The sequence below is a fragment of the Leopardus geoffroyi genome, chromosome D3 (assembly GCF_018350155.1).
Source record: "Leopardus geoffroyi isolate Oge1 chromosome D3, O.geoffroyi_Oge1_pat1.0, whole genome shotgun sequence".
NCBI lineage: Eukaryota > Metazoa > Chordata > Mammalia > Carnivora > Felidae > Leopardus > Leopardus geoffroyi.
The window spans coordinates 5,325,188-5,347,949 of NC_059339.1; the positions used below are offsets into that span (position 1 = coordinate 5,325,188).

The 22,762-nt window shown below is 49.3% G+C and overlaps 1 protein-coding gene and 1 long non-coding RNA gene across 2 annotated transcripts; both read left to right on the forward strand.

Annotated features, from left to right (window-relative positions):
• Nucleotides 1–456: 456 nt before the first annotated feature.
• LOC123587397 lies at nt 457–22,094 on the forward strand. The gene is made up of 3 exons (XR_006707279.1): nt 457–1,328; nt 20,832–20,915; nt 21,974–22,094. It is a non-coding gene; the product is annotated as an uncharacterized LOC123587397 (long non-coding RNA).
• Nucleotides 2,324–4,221, forward strand: UBC (ubiquitin C). Its single transcript, XM_045457123.1, is given in 3 exon segments — nt 2,324–2,429; nt 2,432–2,662; nt 2,665–4,221. Coding segments are annotated over 3 exon segments (1,824 nt in total). The 5' UTR covers nt 2,324–2,326; the 3' UTR covers nt 4,155–4,221.
• Nucleotides 22,095–22,762: the final 668 nt, after the last annotated feature.

A 22,762-nucleotide genomic window follows, 5' to 3' on the forward strand; every position in this document is an offset into this window, starting at 1 on the left:
TCATGGTCCCTGAGCCCTGGGATTGAGCCCCGTGTCTGGCTCTGTGCTGAGCCGGCAGCCTGCTAGGGATTCTCTCTGCCCTTCTCCCCCTCAAGTGAGCGAGCACTCTCAAAATAAAATAAAACAAAATAAAATAAAATAAAATTTTAAAAATATGCTAAGAAAGGACTCACAGAAATCACAAAATGGAGGATAGCAAAAATAAAAACATCTGGCTGGTAGTCTTGTTCTCTTTTATCCAAATGGAATTTAGCGTACAATGAAATTTCATGTTTGGGATATCAAACTGCCCCCCCCCCCCCATATACAGGAACTCGGTCGGTGTTTTTGAAACTTCAGGCTTCAGTAGGTTCCACTTCCTGCTCCACTGAGTATCATCAACAAGAATAAAAACCTGAGGCCTTCCTGTCGGTATCTAAGTACAATCTTCTCAAACCCAAGGCCGAGCCCACGCAACAGGACGGCTCAAGAACAATCTAGAAAGTTCTTTCGGTGTCCGGAGGCACCTCACGTAGGTTCCCGAAGCGTGAGGGGCCAGCGGCGCTTCCCCGACGACACCAGGCGGGGAGGGGGGGGGTGGGAAGCAAGGGCGGCCCCGCCTCCGCCCGCGTAGGTGCCCCCCCCCCCCCGCGCCGGATCTGTCGAGTCATCCGTCCTGTCAACGCGCCCGCGCGGGGGATAGGCGGCTGCCCCGGCGGGGGTGGGGGGGGGTGGGGGAGGGGCACGGGGGTTGTGGTGACACGCGAACACGCCGCGATCCTCAACGTGGCCCCTCACGAAAACCCCTCTGTCCGCGGAGGGGGAGGGGCGCGTGAGGCCTGAGCCCCCTACGTCAGGGGCGGGTCTCGGCAGCGGCGGGGACCGTTGGGGCTGAGGAGACGGGGACGGGGGCGTCGGGGCCGAGCCCGCTCCGGGCGCCCGGGAGAATCCACGCCGGGTTTTCGCACCTCCCGCGGCCCCGCCCCTCCCCGTAGGTCGAGCGCCGGCCACGTCCGCGGACGCCGCACTCAACACTCGCGCTGATCCCTCCGCGAGGGCGCCGAGCACAGCGGCCCCCTCCTCCTCAGATTCTCCCCTGCCGCCCGGTCTCCACGGGAAACCACTACGTGGGGGGGCCTTCGATGATCTGGGGTACTGCCTTTTCTGTCCGGGGCGGGGTAGGAAGAGCGGAGAAAAGTAGTCCGTTCTCGGCGTTTCTGCGGAGGGATCCAGCGGAGCAGTTCCACCGAGTGCTATATAAGGAGGTGCCGGGTGTGGCGTAGGCAGTTCCGTGGAGGCCGGGAGTTCCGTTGCTGCTCTTCGGTGTGAGTCGTCGCCACAGCCGCTTGGTGAGGAGCGGGCCGTTACCCCGGCCCGGGGGGCTTGAGGTCGTGCGGCGCGCCGGCGGCGGAGCGGCAGCCGAGTCTTAGTCGACGCGGCCGGCGAGCAGGGCGGTTCTGAGGGGCAGGGACGAAGCAAAATGGCGGCCGTGCCTGCTCTCTGGGTGGGATAAGCGGGGCTGTGAGGTTGGAGGGAGAAGACGCGGGAAGGGGGTTGGGAGCGGAAGAGAGCGCGACAGGCCCGTGAGGCTTTAACGGCTCTTTGCTGGGGCTCCGTGCGCGGCGGGGGGCGGTTGGGGGGGGGGCGTCTAATATCTGGCGGCCGCGCTGGCACGAGACTGGGTTTCTGGTCGCAGTGAGGGGAAGCTACGGGGACGGTGCCACCCTGCGCGGCCCCGCGCCCGCTCCGTCGGTCACGTGATGTCACCCCCGCGTGGGCTCACAATCCAGGGTGGGGCCGCCCACTGCCGTTTGTGTAGCTCGCTTTTGTCACTCACGGGACACAAGGTTTGGGCCAGGGGAGACCCTGCAGAATCGTCAGGGGACAGACATCAGTGGGGGGGAAGGGGGAGAGGAAGAGAAGTGAGACAGCACCTTCACTTGGCTGGGATCCTCTCAGGGCCTGAAACGGGGCTGTTGAGCTTTTTTTGTTCCGTTTCGTTTGTTTTTATGGTTATTTATTTATCTGCAGCCAGAGCATGTGGGGAGGGACCGAGGGAGGGAGGGCGAGAGCATCCCAAGCTGGCTCAGTGCTGGAGCTCAATCTCCTGAAACCCTGAGTTCATGACTTGAGCTGAAACCAAGAGGCAGTGCTTAACGGTTTGAGTCACCCGCATCCCCCTGGTTGGGTTTCTTTTCTCAGGCAAGGTTTATTTTAGTCACTGGGCCCTTAAAAGATGACATAACTTTTAACGCTAGAGATGTGTTCACATGTGAGTTGTTTATTACAATCTTGGGTTTTTTGTATTCGTTTTTTTTTTTTTTTTTTTTTTTTTTGGTGACAGACCATGCAGATCTTTGTGAAAACCTTGACCGGTAAGACCATCACTCTGGAGGTGGAGCCCAGTGACACCATTGAGAATGTCAAAGGGAAGATCCAGGAAAAAGAGGGCATCCCCCTGACCAGCAGAGGTTGATCTTTGCCGGGAAACAGCTGGAAGATGGGCGCACCCTGTCTGACTACAACATCCAGAAGGAGTCCACTCTGCACCTGGTCCTCCGCCTCAGAGGGGGCATGCAGATCTTCGTGAAGACCTTGACGGGCAAGACCATCACTCTGGAGGTGGAGCCCAGTGACACCATCGAGAATGTCAAGGCGAAGATCCAGGACAAAGAGGGCATCCCCCTGACCAGCAGAGGTTGATCTTTGCCGGGAAACAGCTGGAAGATGGGCGCACCCTGTCTGACTACAACATCCAGAAGGAATCCACTCTGCACCTGGTCCTCCGCCTCAGAGGGGGCATGCAGATCTTCGTGAAGACCTTGACGGGCAAGACCATCACCCTGGAGGTGGAGCCCAGTGACACCATCGAGAATGTCAAGGCGAAGATCCAGGACAAAGAGGGCATCCCGCCTGACCAGCAGAGGTTGATCTTTGCCGGGAAACAGCTGGAAGATGGGCGCACCCTGTCTGACTACAACATCCAGAAGGAGTCCACTCTGCACCTGGTCCTCCGCCTCAGGGGGGGCATGCAGATCTTCGTGAAGACCTTGACAGGCAAGACCATCACCCTGGAGGTGGAGCCCAGTGACACCATCGAGAATGTCAAGGCGAAGATCCAGGACAAAGAGGGCATCCCCCCTGACCAGCAGAGGTTGATCTTTGCCGGGAAACAGCTGGAAGATGGGCGCACCCTGTCTGACTACAACATCCAGAAGGAGTCCACTCTGCACCTGGTCCTCCGCCTCAGGGGGGGCATGCAGATCTTCGTGAAGACCTTGACGGGCAAGACCATCACCCTGGAGGTGGAGCCCAGTGACACCATCGAGAATGTCAAGGCGAAGATCCAGGACAAAGAGGGCATCCCCCCTGACCAGCAGAGGTTGATCTTTGCCGGGAAACAGCTGGAAGATGGGCGCACCCTGTCTGACTACAACATCCAGAAGGAGTCCACTCTGCACCTGGTCCTCCGCCTCAGGGGGGGCATGCAGATCTTCGTGAAGACCTTGACAGGCAAGACCATCACCCTGGAGGTGGAGCCCAGTGACACCATCGAGAATGTCAAGGCGAAGATCCAGGACAAAGAGGGCATCCCGCCTGACCAGCAGAGGTTGATCTTTGCCGGGAAACAGCTGGAAGATGGGCGCACCCTGTCTGACTACAACATCCAGAAGGAGTCCACTCTGCACCTGGTCCTCCGCCTCAGGGGGGGCATGCAGATCTTCGTGAAGACCTTGACAGGCAAGACCATCACCCTGGAGGTGGAGCCCAGTGACACCATCGAGAATGTCAAGGCGAAGATCCAGGACAAAGAGGGCATCCCGCCTGACCAGCAGAGGTTGATCTTTGCCGGGAAACAGCTGGAAGATGGGCGCACCCTGTCTGACTACAACATCCAGAAGGAGTCCACTCTGCACCTGGTCCTCCGCCTCAGGGGGGGCATGCAGATCTTCGTGAAGACCTTGACGGGCAAGACCATCACCCTGGAGGTGGAGCCCAGTGACACCATCGAGAATGTCAAGGCGAAGATCCAGGACAAAGAGGGCATCCCCCCTGACCAGCAGAGGTTGATCTTTGCCGGGAAACAGCTGGAAGATGGGCGCACCCTGTCTGACTACAACATCCAGAAGGAGTCCACTCTCCACCTGGTTCTGCGCTTGAGGGGAGGTGTCTAAGTTCCCGCTGTAAGCTTTGACAAAATGCATTGCACTTTTCTTTCAATAAAGTTGTTGCATTCCCAAACGGTGTGAGTTTTTGGCCAGTGAGGGGTTCTTTTTATTTTGGATGGGGTTTGAGGGATCAAGAAATTTAATCTATCAAATGATTCTAGTAACCAGGAGGTAAGAAAGGTCAGTAAAAAATGGAAGGTTGCAGTTAGAATTCTCCATGTGGAACCCATCTATAGCTATATTTATAAACAACTTGTTTTAAAAATACAGAATTGGGGCTTGGTTTGTGAGATATATGAGAATGGGAAAGTTCTGGGCTACCAGCAATCAGGTGATATTAAAAAGAAGGTGGTCGGGGCGCCTGGGTGGCGCAGTCGGTTAAGCGTCCGACTTCAGCCAGGTCACGATCTCGCGGTCCGTGAGTTCGAGCCCCGCGTCGGGCTCTGGGCTGATGGCTCGGAGCCTGGAGCCTGTTTCCGATTCTGTGTCTCCCTCTCCCTCTGCACCTCCCCCATTCATGCTCTGTCTCTCTCTGCCCCAAAAATAAAAATAAACGTTGAAAAAAAAAAAAAAAAAGAAGGTGGTCATGGCAGAGCTTGTAGGTGGAATCTATAGAAGAGCCAGCTTTAATACATAGCTCTGTTACACAGAAAGTCATTTGACTAGATGTTTTTAAATAATGGCAAGTAACTTGTAATAAAAAGTATGGCATCATGCTCAAAAGTTGAGGAATTCGTGGTTATTTAGATCATGAAAACTACTGATTGAAATGTTAGCAGTTGCTGAGGTAAGTTTTCAAAGTGATCCTCAAATTCATGTGACTATAGATGCAGCTTTTATAGAAGAGTGTTAGGAGAGGCCACATTCTCTTGGTCTTCACTTAGGAAAGTTTATAGCAGTTTTCACCCAATCAGATCCTTGTGTCAACCGCAAACAAAGGTGGAAGTCCAGGGAAACTTGTTTAATGTAGGGAATTGACATCGGGTGGTAGGTGCCCCAGAAATCCGAACTATTAGAACTTTAAAGAAGGGACTATTCTCCAAAGCACTACTGCCTTCCACTTCCCTGGTGTTTTAGGGTATCCGTATATAATCTTGGGTGTACAGGAGATTTTTGTGTTGTCTACCAAAAGTCACCAGTCTTCGCTTTAGGCTTGGAAAATGCCTTTTGAGAAACCTATTAAGTCTTAGGTAATTACATTAGTTGCAGTTTTTCACTTTGTTGATACAAGTGCACAAAATGTAGTGAAGTGTCCCATGACTCATTCATATAAGTTGACATATATCAAGAAACAAGAAAGACCCAGGAACTCCACTAGCACCACTGTGGTGTAAATTAGGTGCTCATTCCAAACGTTATAGTATAGGAAAACCCCAAAAGCATCTTGAAAATCACCAGTCTGCAGGACAGGCAGCACATGGTTCATAAATAACCGTGAGAGTTAATTTTGAAGTAGGCTCTTGGCCTAGTGCAGGGCTTGAACTCAAGACCCTGATATTGAGACCTGAAGTGAGATCAAGAGGTGCTTACCCGGCAGCCACTGAAGCACCCCTGATGAGTTTTTTTTTTTTTTTTTTAAATATTTTTGAGAGCACACAAATGGCGGCGGGGGGGGGGGAGGGGTAGAGAATAAGAGGGCAGAGGATCTGAAACGGGCCCTGTGCTGACATATAGCCGATGCAGCACTCCACTCACCATGAGATGGGGACCTGAGCTGAACATGGACGCTTAATGGACTGAGCTGCCTAGGCACCCCATGAGTGGCTTTTAAAAATTTTCCAGGGGAAGGGGCGCCTGGGTGGCGCAGTCGGTTAAGCGTCCGACTTCAGCCAGGTCACGATCTCGCGGTCTGTGAGTTCGAGCCCCGCGTCAGGCTCTGGGCTGATGGCTCAGAGCCTGGAGCCTGTTTCCGATTCTGTGTCTCCCTCTCTCTCTGCCCCTCCCCCGTTCATACTCTGTGTCTCTCTCTGTCCCCAAAATAAATAAACGTTGAAAAAAAAAATTAAAAAAATAAATAAAAATTTTCCAGGGGCATCTGTGTGGCTCATTGGAATGTGCAACTCTTGTTCTCAGGGTCGTGAGTTTGAGCTTCCAAATTGTGTAGGGATTACTTAAATATTTAAGGTCTTGTAACTAAGAGGTTCAGGGGCTAACAATAGTTCTTGAGAACATGGGGCTGGATCATATTGTTACAGCCCAATGTCCCTTAAGACAGACCCTTAGTGCCTCGTGCAGAGCTAGAGGGGTCTTGGCATTGGAGCGTAAGAGCATCAGAACACCAACCTAATAAAACTAACCCCTGGTGGGGAGGCTCAGTGACACTGGGTTCCTCGAACTAAAGTGCTGCCTGCCAAGTTTAATGAAAGGAATTGCTAATTAACAAGAGTAAGTACTAGAAAAGTTTTGAAAAACAATTACAAGCACAGGGGTGCCTAGGTGGCTCTTGATTTCCACTCAGATCATGATCTTATGGTTTGTGGTTTGAGCCCCAGGTCAGGCTCTGCTTGGAATTGTCTCCCTTTTTCTCTGTCCTTCCCCACTCGTGCTCTCTCCCTCTCTCAAAATAAACATTAAAAAAAAAAATTTAAAAAGTTGAAGCACTTTAAAATCAATGATGTGTAAAGTGAGAGTTCCATATAAGCCTACTCTTAGAAAGGAGTTTAGAATAGGTTTGCTGCTTATTTTAATTACAAGGTATACATACATTGTGTGTATCATAAAGTCCAAGATAGTCCACCTGAGTTCCTGATTATTTCCCGGTGATAGCTACTTCTAAGGTTTGGTCCTTTTTGGGGACTGTAAAATAAATACACCATAGTTACTTATATACATACATATGTATACACATGTATGTACACATACAAATAGGACCATTTGCAATGCAGTGTTTCTCAGCTTTTTTTAAAGTTGTGTAGTTACGGACATTTTTTCATGCCGCCGTATCTAGACCTACGTTGTTCTTTTTAACACTCTTGCTATTCCATTTATATGGATGCCCGATAATTTCTTTAACCTTTCCACCAACATTTGTTTCCAGTTTTTGCTGTTACAGTGCTGTAGCAAAGTCATCTTATACACATCTCTTTTTTATACTAATATTCTGAAAGTATAGCATAAATAATGAGATTTCTATGTAATAAGTTTCTCCAGGGTAATTAAAAATTGGCCTTAGAGCTTAACTTTTATAACTATTTGTTGTCCCATGATACTTTTCTATTTTAATTTTTTGAGTAGGTAATACCTTTCATGTGTTCCAGATGCATAAAAAGTTTAAAACTGTGTATAACAAGTCTCCACCCAGTTCTCCACCCCCCATCTTCCCCCACCCCCCACGAACTTTCAGAGTTTCTCTATGCACATACAGGCAACCGCTAATTTTTAATATCCCCGGCCACAAAAAGTAGCATACTGGTTTGCAGTCTCCTGCACCTTGCGTTTACACTTTACATCTTTTATAGTTTTGACAGAGTTCTAATATCTTTTCATTTTGTATGAAGGAAAAATGCCTTTTATTTCATTTTCTCAGGAATAAAACCACCTAGCCAGCACAATCCCTAGCGGAACATTTACAGGCCCCGCCAACAAATCCAGAACTGTAGTGACACAGTGATGAATAAGATGTGTTTCTGCCATTTAGGCGTCCTGAGTCGAGTTAAAGAACTGAGATAATAGACTTGTTCAGTTTCACCGAGTGATGTAATAAATAGGTCAAAGCACCCCGAATTTTGCTTTCACACATGAATTAATGCTAGGGAAGGATTCACCTACATAGATACAGTTGCAAGTCTTGAATAAACTAGAACATGGATCTCATTTATTTATTTATTTATTTAATGTTTTGATTTTTGAGACAGAGACAGAGCATGAGCGGGGGACGGGCAGAGAGAGAGGGAGACACGGAATCCGAGGCAGGCCCCAGGCTCCGAGCTGTCAGCACAGAGGCGGAGGCGGAGCTCCAACTCAGACTGTGAGATCATGACCTGAGCTGAAGTCGGACGCTCCACCGACTGAGCCACCCGGGCGCCCTGGCTCCCGTTTATTTTCAAGTAGTGTTCCTTTTCATGTTTTGTCTGAAAGCACAACAAAATCCTCGCCAAGTTATAAATATGACCCTCACAGAGGTATGCTGTTTAGAGACTGGCAAGTGCCTTTCAATGATCCCCCATCTCAGTGTGCAGTGTTTATTCCTGCCGGAAGAGGGAACCCTAGGACAGGCTTCGGTTTAGTCGTGAGGCCCGCAGCGCCTCCAAGCGGTTGTGGTTGACCAAGCAATTTATGTTTTTGCCTTTCTCCCTGGTGAGGCTTTTAACTGCCTCACCCTTTCCGTCCCCCCACCCCCTTCGCCCACCCACCCCCGCCCCAATGCCTTATACGTTCTCCTTTTTCTTCCAGTCCTACAGCCACTTCCTTTTCCACCCCAGTTGGAATTACTCCGCAACATCTAATGTAGCCATTATTCAATGTAGGCCCTCTATTTCTGACTCTATCTCATCAGATATAATCCCTCAAAATGCTCTCTTCCCTGCTTCCCTTATCTGCTGGCCACTTTCTTTTCTCCATATGCTTCCTGTCATTTTCCGCCTTTCTCCACTCAAGCTGCTCCTTGTTTCTAAAATACCACCAACCCCGACCTCAACAAATCAAATCGTATCCGTCCAGGCCTGCTTCAAAGGCTGGTTGCACAAAGCCTTCCTTGACTGTCCTGACTGGACACCATCTGAAGTCCCTGAAATCTAGCTCTTTCTAGTTTTGTATTGAAGTTCTTTATTCAAACGAGATAAAGCCCTTTATTTATCTTTAAATAAGATCAATTTAAATTTAAATAAGATAAATTGTTGCTTTATTTGAGAATAAATAATTGCGCACAGCAGCAGAGATGATCGGATTGAATGGGAGAAGTTTGGGATCCTACTTATGATCTGATGGTTAGGAGAGGCTTTCCGGGAGGAGACTCCTTTTTTTTTTTTTTTTTTTTTTTTTTTTTTAATTTTTTTTTTTTTTTTTTCAACGTTTATTTTTGGGACAGAGAGAGACAGAGCATGAACGGGGGAGGGGCAGAGAGAGAGGGAGACACAGAATCGGAAACAGGCTCCAGGCTCTGAGCCGTCAGCCCAGAGCCCGACGCGGGGCTCGAACTCACGGGCCGCGAGATCGTGACCTGGCTGAAGTCGGACGCTTAACCGACTGCGCCACCCAGGCGCCCCATCCGGGAGGAGACTCCTTAAGTGAGACCTGAAAGATGAGCGGAGGCAGCTTTGCACAAGGTAGTTCAGGAGCCCCGGTATTGGCAGGGTTTGGCATATCTGAGGAACAGAGAGACCAGCATGGCTGGAGTGCAATAAGCGAGTGGAGAGATGGGGCCCGAGGGCTTTCAACAGAGACACTAAGTGCTTGGTCTGGAAGGGGGCCCAGGCATCCGCTTTAAAAAAAACAAAAAACAAAACAAAACCAAAAAAACCCTCTCCTAGTGGATCTAAAAGTGAAGCCAGGGTTGGGAACCACTGTTGTAAACTGTTGCTGTCATTTAATGGGTGGAATACCTTTTAATCAAACTGGTACCAAAGAATTGTATTTAGGAAGTTCAAATGTATTTAAAACATTTTTTAAATTATTTTATGAAAAAAAAAATTTTTAAGGTTTATTTATTTTTGAGAGAGAGACAGAGTGCCAGCGGGAGAGGGGCAGAGAAAGAGAGGGAGACACAGAATCTGAAGCAGGCTGCAGGCTCTGAACTGTCAGCACAGAGCCCGATGTGGGGCTTGAACCCACGAAATGCGAGATTGTGACCTGAGCTGAAGTCTGGTGCTTAACCAACTGAGCCACCCAGGCACCCCTGTTGTTTTATTTTCTTAAGTTTATTTACTTTGAGAGAGAAAGAGTGAGTGGGGGAAGGGCATGGTGGGGCGGGGGGAGAGAGAAAATACCAAGCAGGTTCTGCACTGTCAGCACAGAGCCTGATGTGGGGCTTGAACCCATGAACCCTGAGATCATGACCTGGTCCAAAACCAAGAGTTGGATGGCTCAACCCACTGAGCCACTCAAGGTTCCCCCCTCTACCAGTTACTATTGAGAATCCTATTTTTTGCAACTGTTGGTATCTACTCAATTAAAACTTTATTGAGCCCCTACTGTATCAGAATGTTTCCTATAATAGAAAACTCAACCAGCTGGTCTAAACCTTAGGGAAATACATTATCTTTATAACAAGAAACTCAGAGCCAGGACTCTGGCCTCCTCTATGTGGCCTTTTTTTCTCGGGTCGTCAGCAAGATGGCTGAGCGGTTCCGGGCATCACATACAGATCAGACAATGTCCACAGGAAGAAAAAGTGACACATCTCATTCCTGTGACTCTTATTAGAAACAAAACAAAACAAAACAAAACAAAACAAAATCTTCCCTGGATGTCCCCATGGCAGACGTGCCTTCATTGCCCAGAATAGGACTATCTGTTCCTTCATTTTATTGTTGTTGAAACTGTAGAATCTATTTTTAAAATTTTTAGTTGTTCTTATTGTGTTTCTTCTTCTTGTGGTTGGAATATAAACAATGATTAGGACACGTTTATCTCTCAGAGATGGTTATAGTAAACAGGACATATTGGGGCATCTGGCTGGCTCAGTTGGTGGAGTGTGATACTCTTGATCTCAGGGTTGGAAGTTCGAGCCCCATGTTGGGTGTAGAGATTACTTTAAAAATAAAATCTTGGGGTGCTTGGGTGGCTTAGTTGTTTCAGCGTCTGACTCTTGATTTTGGCTCAGGTGATGATCTCATTATTTGTGAGATCGAGCCCCGTGTGGGACTCCACGCTGACAATGTGAAGCCTGCTTGGGATTCTCTCTCTCCGTCTCTCTCTGCCCCTCTCCTGCTCATTCTCTCCACCCTCCCCCAAATAAATAAACATTAAACAAATTAAAATCTTTAAAAAAATAAACAGGACATATTTACAAACCATCAAATGAATCTTAAAATGTGTTGAAAACCCGAGCTCTATGGAATGAAGAGTGGAACTATGGCAGGGGAGTGGCCAATTCAGATGTAGGCAGGAGGGAGCAGGGAGGTGGACCCCAGAGTCTGGGTGAACCAATGTGGAAGGGTCAGTATTTCCTTTAAGCCCATATGACAATAGTCTGTGCTGCAATGCATATGACTGCCTTGAGGAAGACCTTCCTAAGTTGCTTTTTAAAAAAATGTTTGTTTGTTTAGAGAAAGCCATGAGTGGGGGAGAGGAGAGAGAGAGGGAGAGAGGGAATTCCAAGCAGGCTCTGCACTGCCAGCATGGAACCCGACTCAGGATGTGATCCCGCGAACCGTGAGATCATGACCTGAGCCAAATTCGAGTCAGACCAGTGGATCTGGTTTGAGTCTCTGATGATGTTGCAGGTCTTACATGAAGGCTTGGGAAGCCAACATGGCTGCTGGCCTCCCCCAGAGTGAGTCATTCAAGCAAATAGTGGAGGAGGCTCTGTCTTTTATGATCTAGCCTTGGAAGTCACACACCTACATTTCTACAATATCCTATTGGTTACACAGGTCGGCCCTGCCCACTGTGGAAGGGGACAGCACGGTATAAATACCAGGAGGTGGGGGCCACTGGAATCATCTTGGAGGTAGACGCCATCCCCGTATTGAGTCCCTGATCGATTATTATCTGGCCTTGTTCAAAATCAACGAAATCAATTTCATATTGCCTTGGTCTTCAGTATTTTCTTTCGAAGAGACGTTACAAATTCCCAACGATCATTGCTTCTGTTTAAAGAAAACCTGGTTTGATACCTAATGATTTTTATGCTATGTATTTCACGTAGGACGTCATCAGAATTCATTTTTCTTTCTTTCCAGGGTCATATTGTCAATGAGATTCGATAGACCCAGTTGCTGGGGTTTTTAAGGCCTGCTACATTGCTTGAGAGTCTAAAAAAGTACACTGTATCCAATATATGAAAACTTGACTTTGAGAATTTTAGGATTGAGGAGGGGGGCCAGGCTGGCTCAGTCAGTGGAACGTGTGTGTGACTCTTGATCTCAGGGTTGTGGGTTCGAACTCCATGTTGGGTGTACAGATTACTTAAAAATAAAACCCTAAAATAAATAAATAAATAAATAAATAAATAAATAAATAAATAAGAAAAAAACAGTAAAAGTTACCCACATTAGATACAATTCCCTACTTCAGACTTGAGGTGAGCATCACTTTGTGTCACCTTGTGTAGCTACTAAAATGTTTATTTATTTTAAGATTTTATTTTTAAGTAATCTCTATGCCCCACGTGGGGCTCAAACTCACAACCCTGAGTTCAACAGCTATATACACACTAAGCCAGCCCCGCACCCCAAAGGTGGGTACATTTTAATGTAAGATACAATGTGGAATATTTAGTATTTGGTTGTGGCATCCGAAGTAAAAATGTCTAGCCCCCCCCCCCCCCGCCCCCGTCTTGTTTTTCTTTCATTAAAAAACAATACTTGACAACAGATTAGACATTTTTGCCCCGAGGATTTCCTGGCCACAAGAGAATCCTGAAAGTTTGGGAATAAATGATTTACGGCACCCCCATGCTGAGTCGAGGCTGAAGGGAAGAAAAGTTCTGGGGAGATCACTTCGTGCATCTGCCCAGGACGCTGCCGTATTTATTAGGTGTGAGATGTAGTTTCTCACGCACTCCTCATTTTGTACTTCCCCTAAATACGACGGCTCTAGAAATGCTTAAATGACCCCAACTGGGTCTTCTTATTCGCTTGAAAAGAAAACAAGAGTAAGGACCAGCTTCTTGTGTTAGGTGTAGAACTAACAGAGAGAGCCAAATATTATTTTCTGCCTTGAGACAAGTCTGCATGGATCTGAACAATTAGTAAAGTGATGGGGTTTTATGATCAAAGGCCTTTGATGAGTAATAAGGATGCTTTTAAAAATACAAAATAAAAAATAGTTTAAAAAAATTTTTTAAATGTTTATTTTTGAGAGAGAGAGAAAAAGCGCGAGTGCAGGGGAGGGGCAGAGAGAGAGGGAGACAGAGCGTCCGAAGCGGGCTCCATGCTGTCAGCGCAGAGCCCGACATGGGGCTCAAACCCACAAACCATGAGATCATGGCCCAAGTCAAAGTTGGATGCTTAACTGACTGAGCCACCCAGGTGCTCCTTTTTCTTTCTTTCTTTCTTTTCTTTCTTTCTTTCTTTCTTTCTTTCTTTCTTTCTTTCTTTCTTTCTTTCTTTCTTATTTTTTTAAATGTTTATTTATTTATTTTTGAGAGAGAGAGCACAAGCAGGGGAGGGGAAGAGAGAGAGGGAGACACAGAATCCGAAGCAGGCTCCAGACCGAGCTGTCAGCACAGAGTCTGACGCAGGGCTCGAACCCACGGGCCACGAGATCATGACCTGAGCCGAAGTCGGATGCTGAACCGACTGAGCCACCTGGGCGCCCCTATTTACCTTTAAATTAGTTAAAATTTAACAAAATGAGTTCCTCAATTGCACCAGCCACATTTCAAGTGTCCAGTAGAAAGGTTGGGTTTGGGCTAATATACTGGACAGCGCAGACAGAGACGAGTCCATGATCACAGAAGGTTCTGCTGGATGGGTGCCAGTGTAGACGAGCCGTAATTTAGTTAAGCAATCCCCTATTGTTGGACGTTCATGTTGTTTCCGATACTTTGGTTCCATCAACACTGCGACAAAGAGTGTTGTTAGCACAGATCTCTGCCCACCTGTGCATGTATATCTGAAAAACCAACTTCTCAAGGCAACTTGCTGGGTCAAAGGGCATATACATTTTAAATTTACACAGGCTTTGCCGAATCCCCCTGCAAAGAGGTGACAGAAATGTGCACTCCTGCCACCGATTGCCAAGAGCGCCGGGTTCCCCACATGTGAGCCAGCACGGGGCTTCTCGAACTTTGATCTTGGCTTGGTGAATGATGGGATCTTAGAACAGCTTTAATTCAGACACTATTTTAAGTTTCCCCCAACGTAAGAAGGACCTCATTCACGATTTCACGCGACAAAATCCACTCTCGAGGCGAAAAACGTTTCTTGAAGCCCTTTGTGGATCAGTTGGGGACTTTGGCCTTCAGGAGGGCGTTGGATGTTTATGTTGATTGCCTCACCTGTCATTAGGTGTTGAACTGTGTGCTAATTATTAGCTACGGTGGATGGAGAAGCAGAGGCAAAATCGGATATGGAGTGCTCGAAGCTATTGACCAACTATAAGGGTACCCGGGTGTCACTTCCAAAGAAAACGTGTGATGTTTCTCAGTGAGACTTAGTTTTCAGGTACAGCGTGTTCATTTGCCTGAAGCAGTAAAGGGCTGTCACCTGGCCCTCATCCGCAGTGACTGCTTGACTAATCTGCTCTGGGAACCCAAGATTTCTGCAGCCATGGCTACGCAGGACCCTTGACTTCAGCTAAACTGTGTAACACTTAAAGATAATTATGGTACGCCCGTGTTTACACCAGCACTGTTCCAGCAGCCAAAAGGCAGCAACAGCCCAAACTCCTATCAAAGGATGAACAGAGCAGCAAAACCTCATCTACCCATGCGACGGAATAGGAAACAGCCACCAAGGGGAAGGGGACTCTGACACCTGCTACAACATGGACGAATCCGGAGGGCATCACGCTAGGTGAAATATGCCAGTGACAAGGGGCAGCTACTGGCTGATTCCACGGACATGAGGTCCCCAGAGGAGTCACATTCACAGGGACAGAAAGCAGGATGGTGGGCACTAGGGGCTGGTGGGGGGCGGGGTGGGGGGGGACTGGGGAGTCAGTGTTTTGTGGGGACAGAGTCTGAGTTTGGGAAGATGAAAGAACTCTGGAGACGCACGGAGGTGACGGCCGCACAACAGCGGGCGTGTCCTTCGTGCCGTGAACCGTACGCTTAAAAATGCTCCAAGTGGGGGAAGAAAATATACGTGCGGAGGCAAGACGTGGAACAGAGTTTAGGTAATAGGTGGAGAACCTGAGAGTGGTCACAGAGCCTTTCATGTGGGAAGATCTGTATTTGTATTTTACCTTTTAAGGCGTTTATTTCTTTTTGAGAGAGAGAGGGAGAGAGCGATCAAACAGGGGAGAGGCAGAGAGAGAGGGGGGACAGAGGAGCCGAAGCGGGCTCCACGCTGACAGCAGGGAGCCCGACCTGTGGCTCAAACTCACCAGCCGGGAGATCGTGACCTGAGCCGAAGTTGGACGCCTAACTCACTGAGCCACCCAGGCGCCCCAGGTTTTTATTTATTTATTGTTACTATTATTTTAATGTTTTATTTATGTTTGAAAGGGCGCAAGCTGGGGAGGGGCAGAGAGAGAAGGGGACACAGGGTCTGAAGCAGGCTGTGCGCTGAGAGCCCTAAGCGGGGCTCGAACTCACCAACGGCAAGATCGCGACCTGAGCCACAAGGGGGCGCAAGGAGGCGGCCGAACACCCCAGAAAGGGGGTGAGCAAGGCCCGTCTCCCTTCCTCCCTTCCTCACTCCATTTCCTCCTGCTTTTTGTTTTTGTTTTTGTTTTTGTTTTTGTTTTTGTTTTGTTAATAGCCCTTATTTTTTAGAGCAGTTTCAGGCTCACAGCAAAGTTTGACGGGAGGTACAGGGCGTTTCCATACACCCGCCCCCCCCACCCCTCCCACCCCACAGCCTCGCCGTTATTCGCGTCCCCCAGCAGAGTGGTATCCCCCCCTTCTTAACCTTGGGGTGACATTCACGGAACATACAAAGCGCCGTTTCAACCGCGGTGGAGCACACAACCCAGCGGGGTTTCATCCGTTCACGACATTGTGCAACCATCGCCTCTCTCTGGCTCCGGAACATTTCGTCACTCGGAAAGGAAACTTCGTACCCGCCAAGGGGTCACCTCTGCTGTCTCTCCCCTGGCTCCTGGCAGCACCAGCCTGGGCTTTCTTTAAAAAAAAAAAAAATCTTTTTTTAATGTTTATTTATTTTTCAGAGAGAGACAGAGTGTGAGTGGGGTAGGAGCAGAGGGAGAGGGAGACGCAGAATCAGAAGCCGGCTCCAGGCTCTGAACGGTCAGCACAAGGCTGGTGTGGGGTTTGAACTTGAGAGCTGTGAGATCATGATCTGAGCCGAAGTCAAGAGTCAGACATTTAACCAACCGAGCCACCCAGGTGCCCCTAAGATTTTATTTTTTTAAGTAATTTCTAACATCCAACATGAGGCTTGAACTGAGGCTTGAACTCCCGACCCTGGGATCAGGAATTGTACGCTCGGGGTGCCTGGGTGGCTGTCTGTTAAGCGTCCGACTTCGGCTCAGGTCATGATCTCACGGTTGGCAGGTTCGAGCCCCACATCGGGCTCTGTGCTGACGGCTCAGAGCCTGGAGCCTGCTTCGGATTCCGTGTCCCCCTCTCTCTCTGCCCCTCCCCTGCTTGCACTCTGTCTCCCTCAAAAATAAATAAACATTAAAAAAAAATTTTTTTTTGGTAAGAATTGCACGCTTTACCTACTGAGCCAACCAGGTGCCCCTCCACCGTTCTTTAAAAGCAAGGGCCTCAGGGTGCCTGGGGGCTCGGTCGCTTAAGTCTCCAACCTTGACTTCCGCTGAGGTCACGATCTCATGGTTTTCGGTTTTGAGCCCTGCACTGGGCCCTGCCCTGAGAGTCCGGAGCCTGCTTGGGATTCTCTTTCTCTCTCTCTCTGCCCCTCCCCTGCCTGTGTGTGCTCTCACTTTCTCAAAATCAGTAAATAAACTTAAAAAATAAAAATAAAAGCAGGTGCCTCACCTGCCTTTTCGTTGCCGTATCTCCGGGGCCACAAACAGGGCTTGGCGATAGTAGGCACTCAATTAAAGTCTGTGAAATAACAATAATTGCTTCCAACTTGGGGAGACATTCTTACTACAACTTCAAGCCTTTTTTAAAAAAGTTTTTATTTATTTAATTCGAGAGAGAGAGAGAGAGAGAGAGCATATGAGCAGGAGAGGGGCAGAGAGAGGGAGAGAGAGAATCCCAAGCAGGCTCCGCACCGTCAGTGCCTGACGCGGGGCTCGAACTCCCCAACCGCGAGATCAGGACCTGAGCCCAAATCAAGAGCTCGATACTTAACCAACCGAGCCACCCAGGCATCCCTACAAGTTTGAGTCTTTTTTTTTTTTTTTCAACGTTTATTTATTTTGGGGACAGAGAGAGACAGAGCATGAACGGGGGAGGGGCAGAGAGAGAGGGAGACACAGAATCGGAAACAGGCTCCAGGCTCTGAGCCATCAGCCCAGAGCCCGACGCGGGGCTCGAACTCACGGACCGCGAGATCGTGACCTGGCTGAAGTGGGACGCTTAACCGACTGCGCCACCCAGGCGCCCCGAGTCTTGTTATCATCCTGAAATACAGTTCTTCATTTCAAAAAATTCTTTATTAGTTATTAGAATAACGGGCATGGTACTGGACAGAGGCGTCAGTCAGTAATAATGTATTTTTTTTAAGGTCTTATTTTTAAATAATCTGCATACCCGATGTGGAGCTCGCACTCAGGACCCCAAGATCAGGAGTCACCTGCTCTACCAACGCAGCCAGCCGGGCGCCCCGATATTGCATTTCCCAAACAAGCAGAGACGGTACGGCCACATGATGCCTGATCGAATTTATATGAAATGTCCAGAATCGGCAAATCCATCGGGACAGGAAGTAGCCTGGTGGGTGCCAGGGTCTGGGGTGGGGTGGGGTGGGGGTGGGGGTGGGGGTGGAGCAGGCAGTAACGTTAATGGGGGCGGGGTTTTATCTGGGGTGATGAAAAGTCTCGGAAATAGACAGAAATGGGGTTGCACAGCGTCGTGGAAGGACTGGATGCCCCCGAACTGTTGGTAGGAAAATGTTACTTTTCTGTCCTTTCACCTCAATTGAAAGAAAGAAAGAAGCCAATCACCAAAGGCAACCACCGCCTGATTCCACTTATATGAAGTGTCTAAAGTAGCCGAACTCTTGAAACAGAAAGCAGGGTGGCAGTTGCCAGGGGCTGGGGAAGGGAGGAAGCGGGGGATGTTGTTTATGGGGACAGAGCTTTACTTTCGTGAGGCGCAGAAGTTCTAGACCTCTGTGTCCAGCCACGTGAATGTACTTACCATCACTGAACTGCGCGCTGAAAAACAGTTAAGGTGGTAAATTTATGTCTTTTTTTGGGGGGTACCATTTTCAAAAAAAAACAAGCAGAAAGAAATACGTCACAATAGGAAGACTTATTAGGTCTGGGTGCTAGGTACCCGGTGTGCATGATGCTATACTATATAGTATACTTTTAAGATATTTCACAATCAGGAAAAAAAATCTGAAAGTATTTCCTTGAGATACAGGGGCAAAAACTGATCTAGAATTTTTTTTTTTTGAGCTTTTGTGCAAATCTTTAGACTCGAACAGCAGCCGTAGGGCTTTACTTATCCTTTAAATTATATTTTTAAACGCTGATCTTTTTTTAAGTTTATTTATTTCATTTTGGAAGAGAGAGAGAGAGAGAGCATGTGTGGGAGAGGGGCGGAGAGGGAGGGAGAGAGTCCCAACAGGCTCAGCGCTGAGCTGTCAGGTCTGGAGCCCAACGCGGGGCTCCAACTCGCAAACACTGAGATCGTGACCTGAGCCAAAATCAAGAGTCGGATGCTTGACCGACGGAACCAACCAGGCGCCCCCGTAAAAGATGGCCCTTTAATTCTATTTATGAGGTATAAAAAGCATACCTAATATACAGACATAATGAAAATGATTCAGCAGGATTGCTTAGTTATCTATCGCTGCTTAATAAACCATTCCGGACTTAGGGGCAGGAAATCACGCCGTCTGACGATTGTGTGGCTCGGCTCTGGGGGTGACCGGGCTCAGCAGGGCGGTCCTTGCGCAGCTTTGTCAGGTGCTTGGGTCAGAAGTGGCTGTGGAAATCAAGAAGCTCCCTCCCTCGCACGGCTGGCAGTTGGTGCTGGTTTGGGCTGGGTCCTCGCTGGCGGTTGTTGCTAGAACACAGCACAGAGCAGCGGCACTTGGTCTGGGGTCCAAGAGCGAGCAGCCCCTGAGAGCCAGGCGGACCTCATCGCCTCTGCCACATCCTGTTCATTAGAAGCGGGCACAGCTAGAAGATGCAAGGTTAAGGCTATCTAGAACGTTTTCATCTTGGAAAACAGAAGCTCATTAAACATGAACTTCTCGCTCCCGCTCCCCCAGACCCTGGCGCACCCCCCCCCCCGCCCCCCAGACTGTAAATCTGACCGCTCACGTAACGGGAATCCGTATTTGACTTTTGTGACTGCCCTATTTCACTTAGCATAATGTTCTCGAGGTTCGTTCCTGTTGTAGGAGGTGACGGAATTTTATTCCCAACTTTTAAAAAATGTTTTATTTATTTCGGAGAGAGAGAGAGAGAGAGCGCTAGCGGGGCTCGAACCCATGAACCGCGAGATCGTGACCTGGGCCGAAGTCGGACGCTTAACCGACTGAGCCCCCCCGGGCGCCCCATTCCAAATTTCTAAGGCTGGATGATATTCCACCGTATGGCTGGAACACATCGTGTTGAGCCATTCGTCCATCAGCGGGTGCTGGGGTTGCTCCCACCTCTCAGCTATTGTGAATAACGCTGCTGTGAACACGCGTGTGTGACTATTTCTTTGAGATCCTGCTTTGAGTTCTTCGGGGTGTATACCTAGAAGTGGGATTGCTGGGTTCCCGATTTCTCCACGCCCTTGCCCGTGCTGGTTGTTTTCTGTCTTTTGGGTGGTAGCCATCCTGATGGGTGTAAGGTCAGATCTCACTGATTGGCATTTCGCCGATAACTAGCGATACGGAGAATCCTTCTCTGTGCTTGTCGACCCACTTGTACATCATTTTTGGAGAAATTCCTACTCAAGTCCTTTGTTCATTTTTTGACCGGGTTCTTTGATTTGTTGTTGTTGAGTTGCAGGAGCTTTGTATATATTCTAGATATTAACCCCTTATCTGACACACGACTTGCAAATATTTTCTTCCATTCTGTTAGGTTGCCTTTTCACCCTGTTGACTATGTCCTTTCGTACAAAACAGGCTTCGCTTTTTCTGGAGAACTGCCACAGGCTCCAGAGATATGTGTTAAAACCACACAAGTATAAACAGGTTGGGGCAGAAAATAAGTCTTGCTCTGCCCTGGCTGCCCCCCTCGAAGGCAACGGCTACTACCAGGTTCTTCTGTGGCTTTCCAGAAGCTTTCCTTGAGGCTTTGAGATGTAAAATTACCATAGGGATTGTACAGGGCTCATATTCAGACGAACTGCAAAGTTGACCTTTCCTCATAGGGTTTGGAGAGCTTGTGTTCTTGGCTTGAAAGGTGCTTGCTTTCTTTTTTTCTATTTTCTTTTGTTTGTTTTTAATGTTTATTTATTTTTGAGAGACAGAGAGAGCATGAGTGGGGGAGGGGCAGAGAGAGACCAACAGAAAGACACAGAATCCCAAGCAGGCTCCAGGCTCCGAGCTGTCAGCACAGAGCCCGACGCGGGGCTCGAACCCACGAACTGTGACATCGTGACCTGAGCCAAAGTGGGATGCTTCACTGACCGAGCCCCCCGGGCGTCCCAAAAGGTGCTTTCTTAAAGGAGAGAGTGTTTGCTCAGAAGAGCGTCTGAATTACTGTTCTGCAGGAAGATAAGAGTTTGTGTTTTGTTTTACTTGAACTCAGTTCCTCTTGTCAGTCCTGTGCTGGGGAAAACTCTCACTTCAGTTCTTTGTTTTTCAGAAATTCCAAGGAACATGAAACGTGCCAACAGGAAGACAGCAAAAGTGCTGACCTTCCCCCAGATTCTTCTTCAATCAGAAACCGGTAGGATATCAGCCACTGGGGCAGGTGGGCGGAAGGGAATATAGCGCGGGGAGATTAAGAATTAGCCTCTGGTTACCGTTTGCCGCTGTCCCTTTGAGCTTTGGAGGCACCTGAGTTTCAGGGGGCATCTGGCTGTCCAGCTAGAGCTGAAGTGTCACAACAGAAATTATTCCGTGTCTCTGGGGGCCAGAAGTGGGTAATCAAGGTGAGGGCAGGGCGGGTGCTGCTGGGGGCGGTGGGGGAGGGAAGACCCAATTCTGAAACCAGCGCAGATGGAGAGAAATCAAAGAATTCAAGACCTATCCGTGCAGGAGAAATCTTAGATTCGATGGGGAGGGGCCGTGGAAGGAGAAGGAAGAGAAAAAGAGCTCGACTCCCTGCTGTCACCCGCGCAGCAAAGCTCAGAGGGTGCGGGTGTCTTGTTTCTTTCTGTGGAGGCTCCTGAGGATTGAGTTTCAGGAGCTGGATTCCCATATGGTGGTAAACACGTTGCCGAAATAAACACCTTCCTACCTGACAACTTTCTCCCTTTCCGGTGCGGGGGGCAGGGCCGGGACAGGGGAGCTGGAAGCAAAATGCACTTTTCCCACGGAGCCAGATTGCACTAACCGCGGCTCGGGGCGGGGGCACTTGGGAGCCAACACCAAGTGCAAAATCAGGTGCCCGGCCGCCTTAGATCTCAGCCGCCTCAAGGAGAGGGTGGAAAGGGAGACAGCCTTGGGCTTGTCTCAGTGAGAAGGAGCTGGAGAATAGGTCAGCGTGGGAGTCCCTCCTGACATTTGGGCTTCTGGAAGATCCTTCTCCCCGCTCCCATGGCCTATCTGGAGTGTTCATCAGAAGCCTCTGGAAGGCGTGTGAAAACACAGATCCCTGGACCTTGCTTGGCATGCCTGAGAGCCCCCAGGATTCTGGTGTTCAGCCAGATTTGAGGTTAACAGCCCGGTTCCTCCTTGTCTATCAGAGGGCGACCCAGAAAGCCTTCCCTGACCTCTCCCGCTGGGGTCAGGTCCCCTATTCACTCACTCACTCACTCACTCACTCATTCATTCATTCCACAGACCATCACACCCCTCGCATGCTGTGGGCCCTGGTGTGAGGACAGGCATACTGGTGAAGGAGACAGACAGAATCAGGCCGGACAATATCTGGGTGTCGCGGAAATAAAACAGGACGACGTGATAAGGAGTGTTTCTTTAGATGCGCCGGCCAGGGGAAGCCTCTCTGAGGAGGTGACATTGGAGCTGGACCTCGAAGGAGCTGCTGTGGAGACCAGTGATGAGTGTTTAAAGCGGTGAGCCCAGCACGTGCCAAGGTCCTGTGGTGGGTGCAAGCCGGACACATCAGAAGATCCACAAGAGGCTCAGGGTGGCTGCAGCTCAGGGAGTGAGGGGCGGGGAGACGTGGAGGAGGGAGGTGGCCCAGGCCCAGGGCCTTGTGGGCCCCAGGGAGGGCTGGAGGCTTTATGCCCGGGCAACAGGCCCCGACGGGAAGCCAGGATGGGGTTTAGGCAGGAAGTAATTCGATCCTGCTTGCTTTGACAAAGGGCCACTCTGTCACCTCTGTAATACACCCTCACTGAAGCGGACTCCTTTCCCTGAGAGCGTTTTTTCTTAGGTGCCAGTATAGACTCACCGGTGTGAGAGTAATATCTTTGTCCCTACGGGTGTGGAACCTGTACGAGGCCGCGGCTCATGGGCCCCGTGTCTCCCTTGCCCGTAAGAAATGCTCAGTAGACACAGTTAAACCGACGGCCCTGTGAGAGTCCAGCGGTCCCCCCCGCCCCCGCTGCCCCGGGCCCTCTCCCCTCCCCGCCCCCCCCCCGCCCCCGCTGCCCCGGGCCCTCTCCC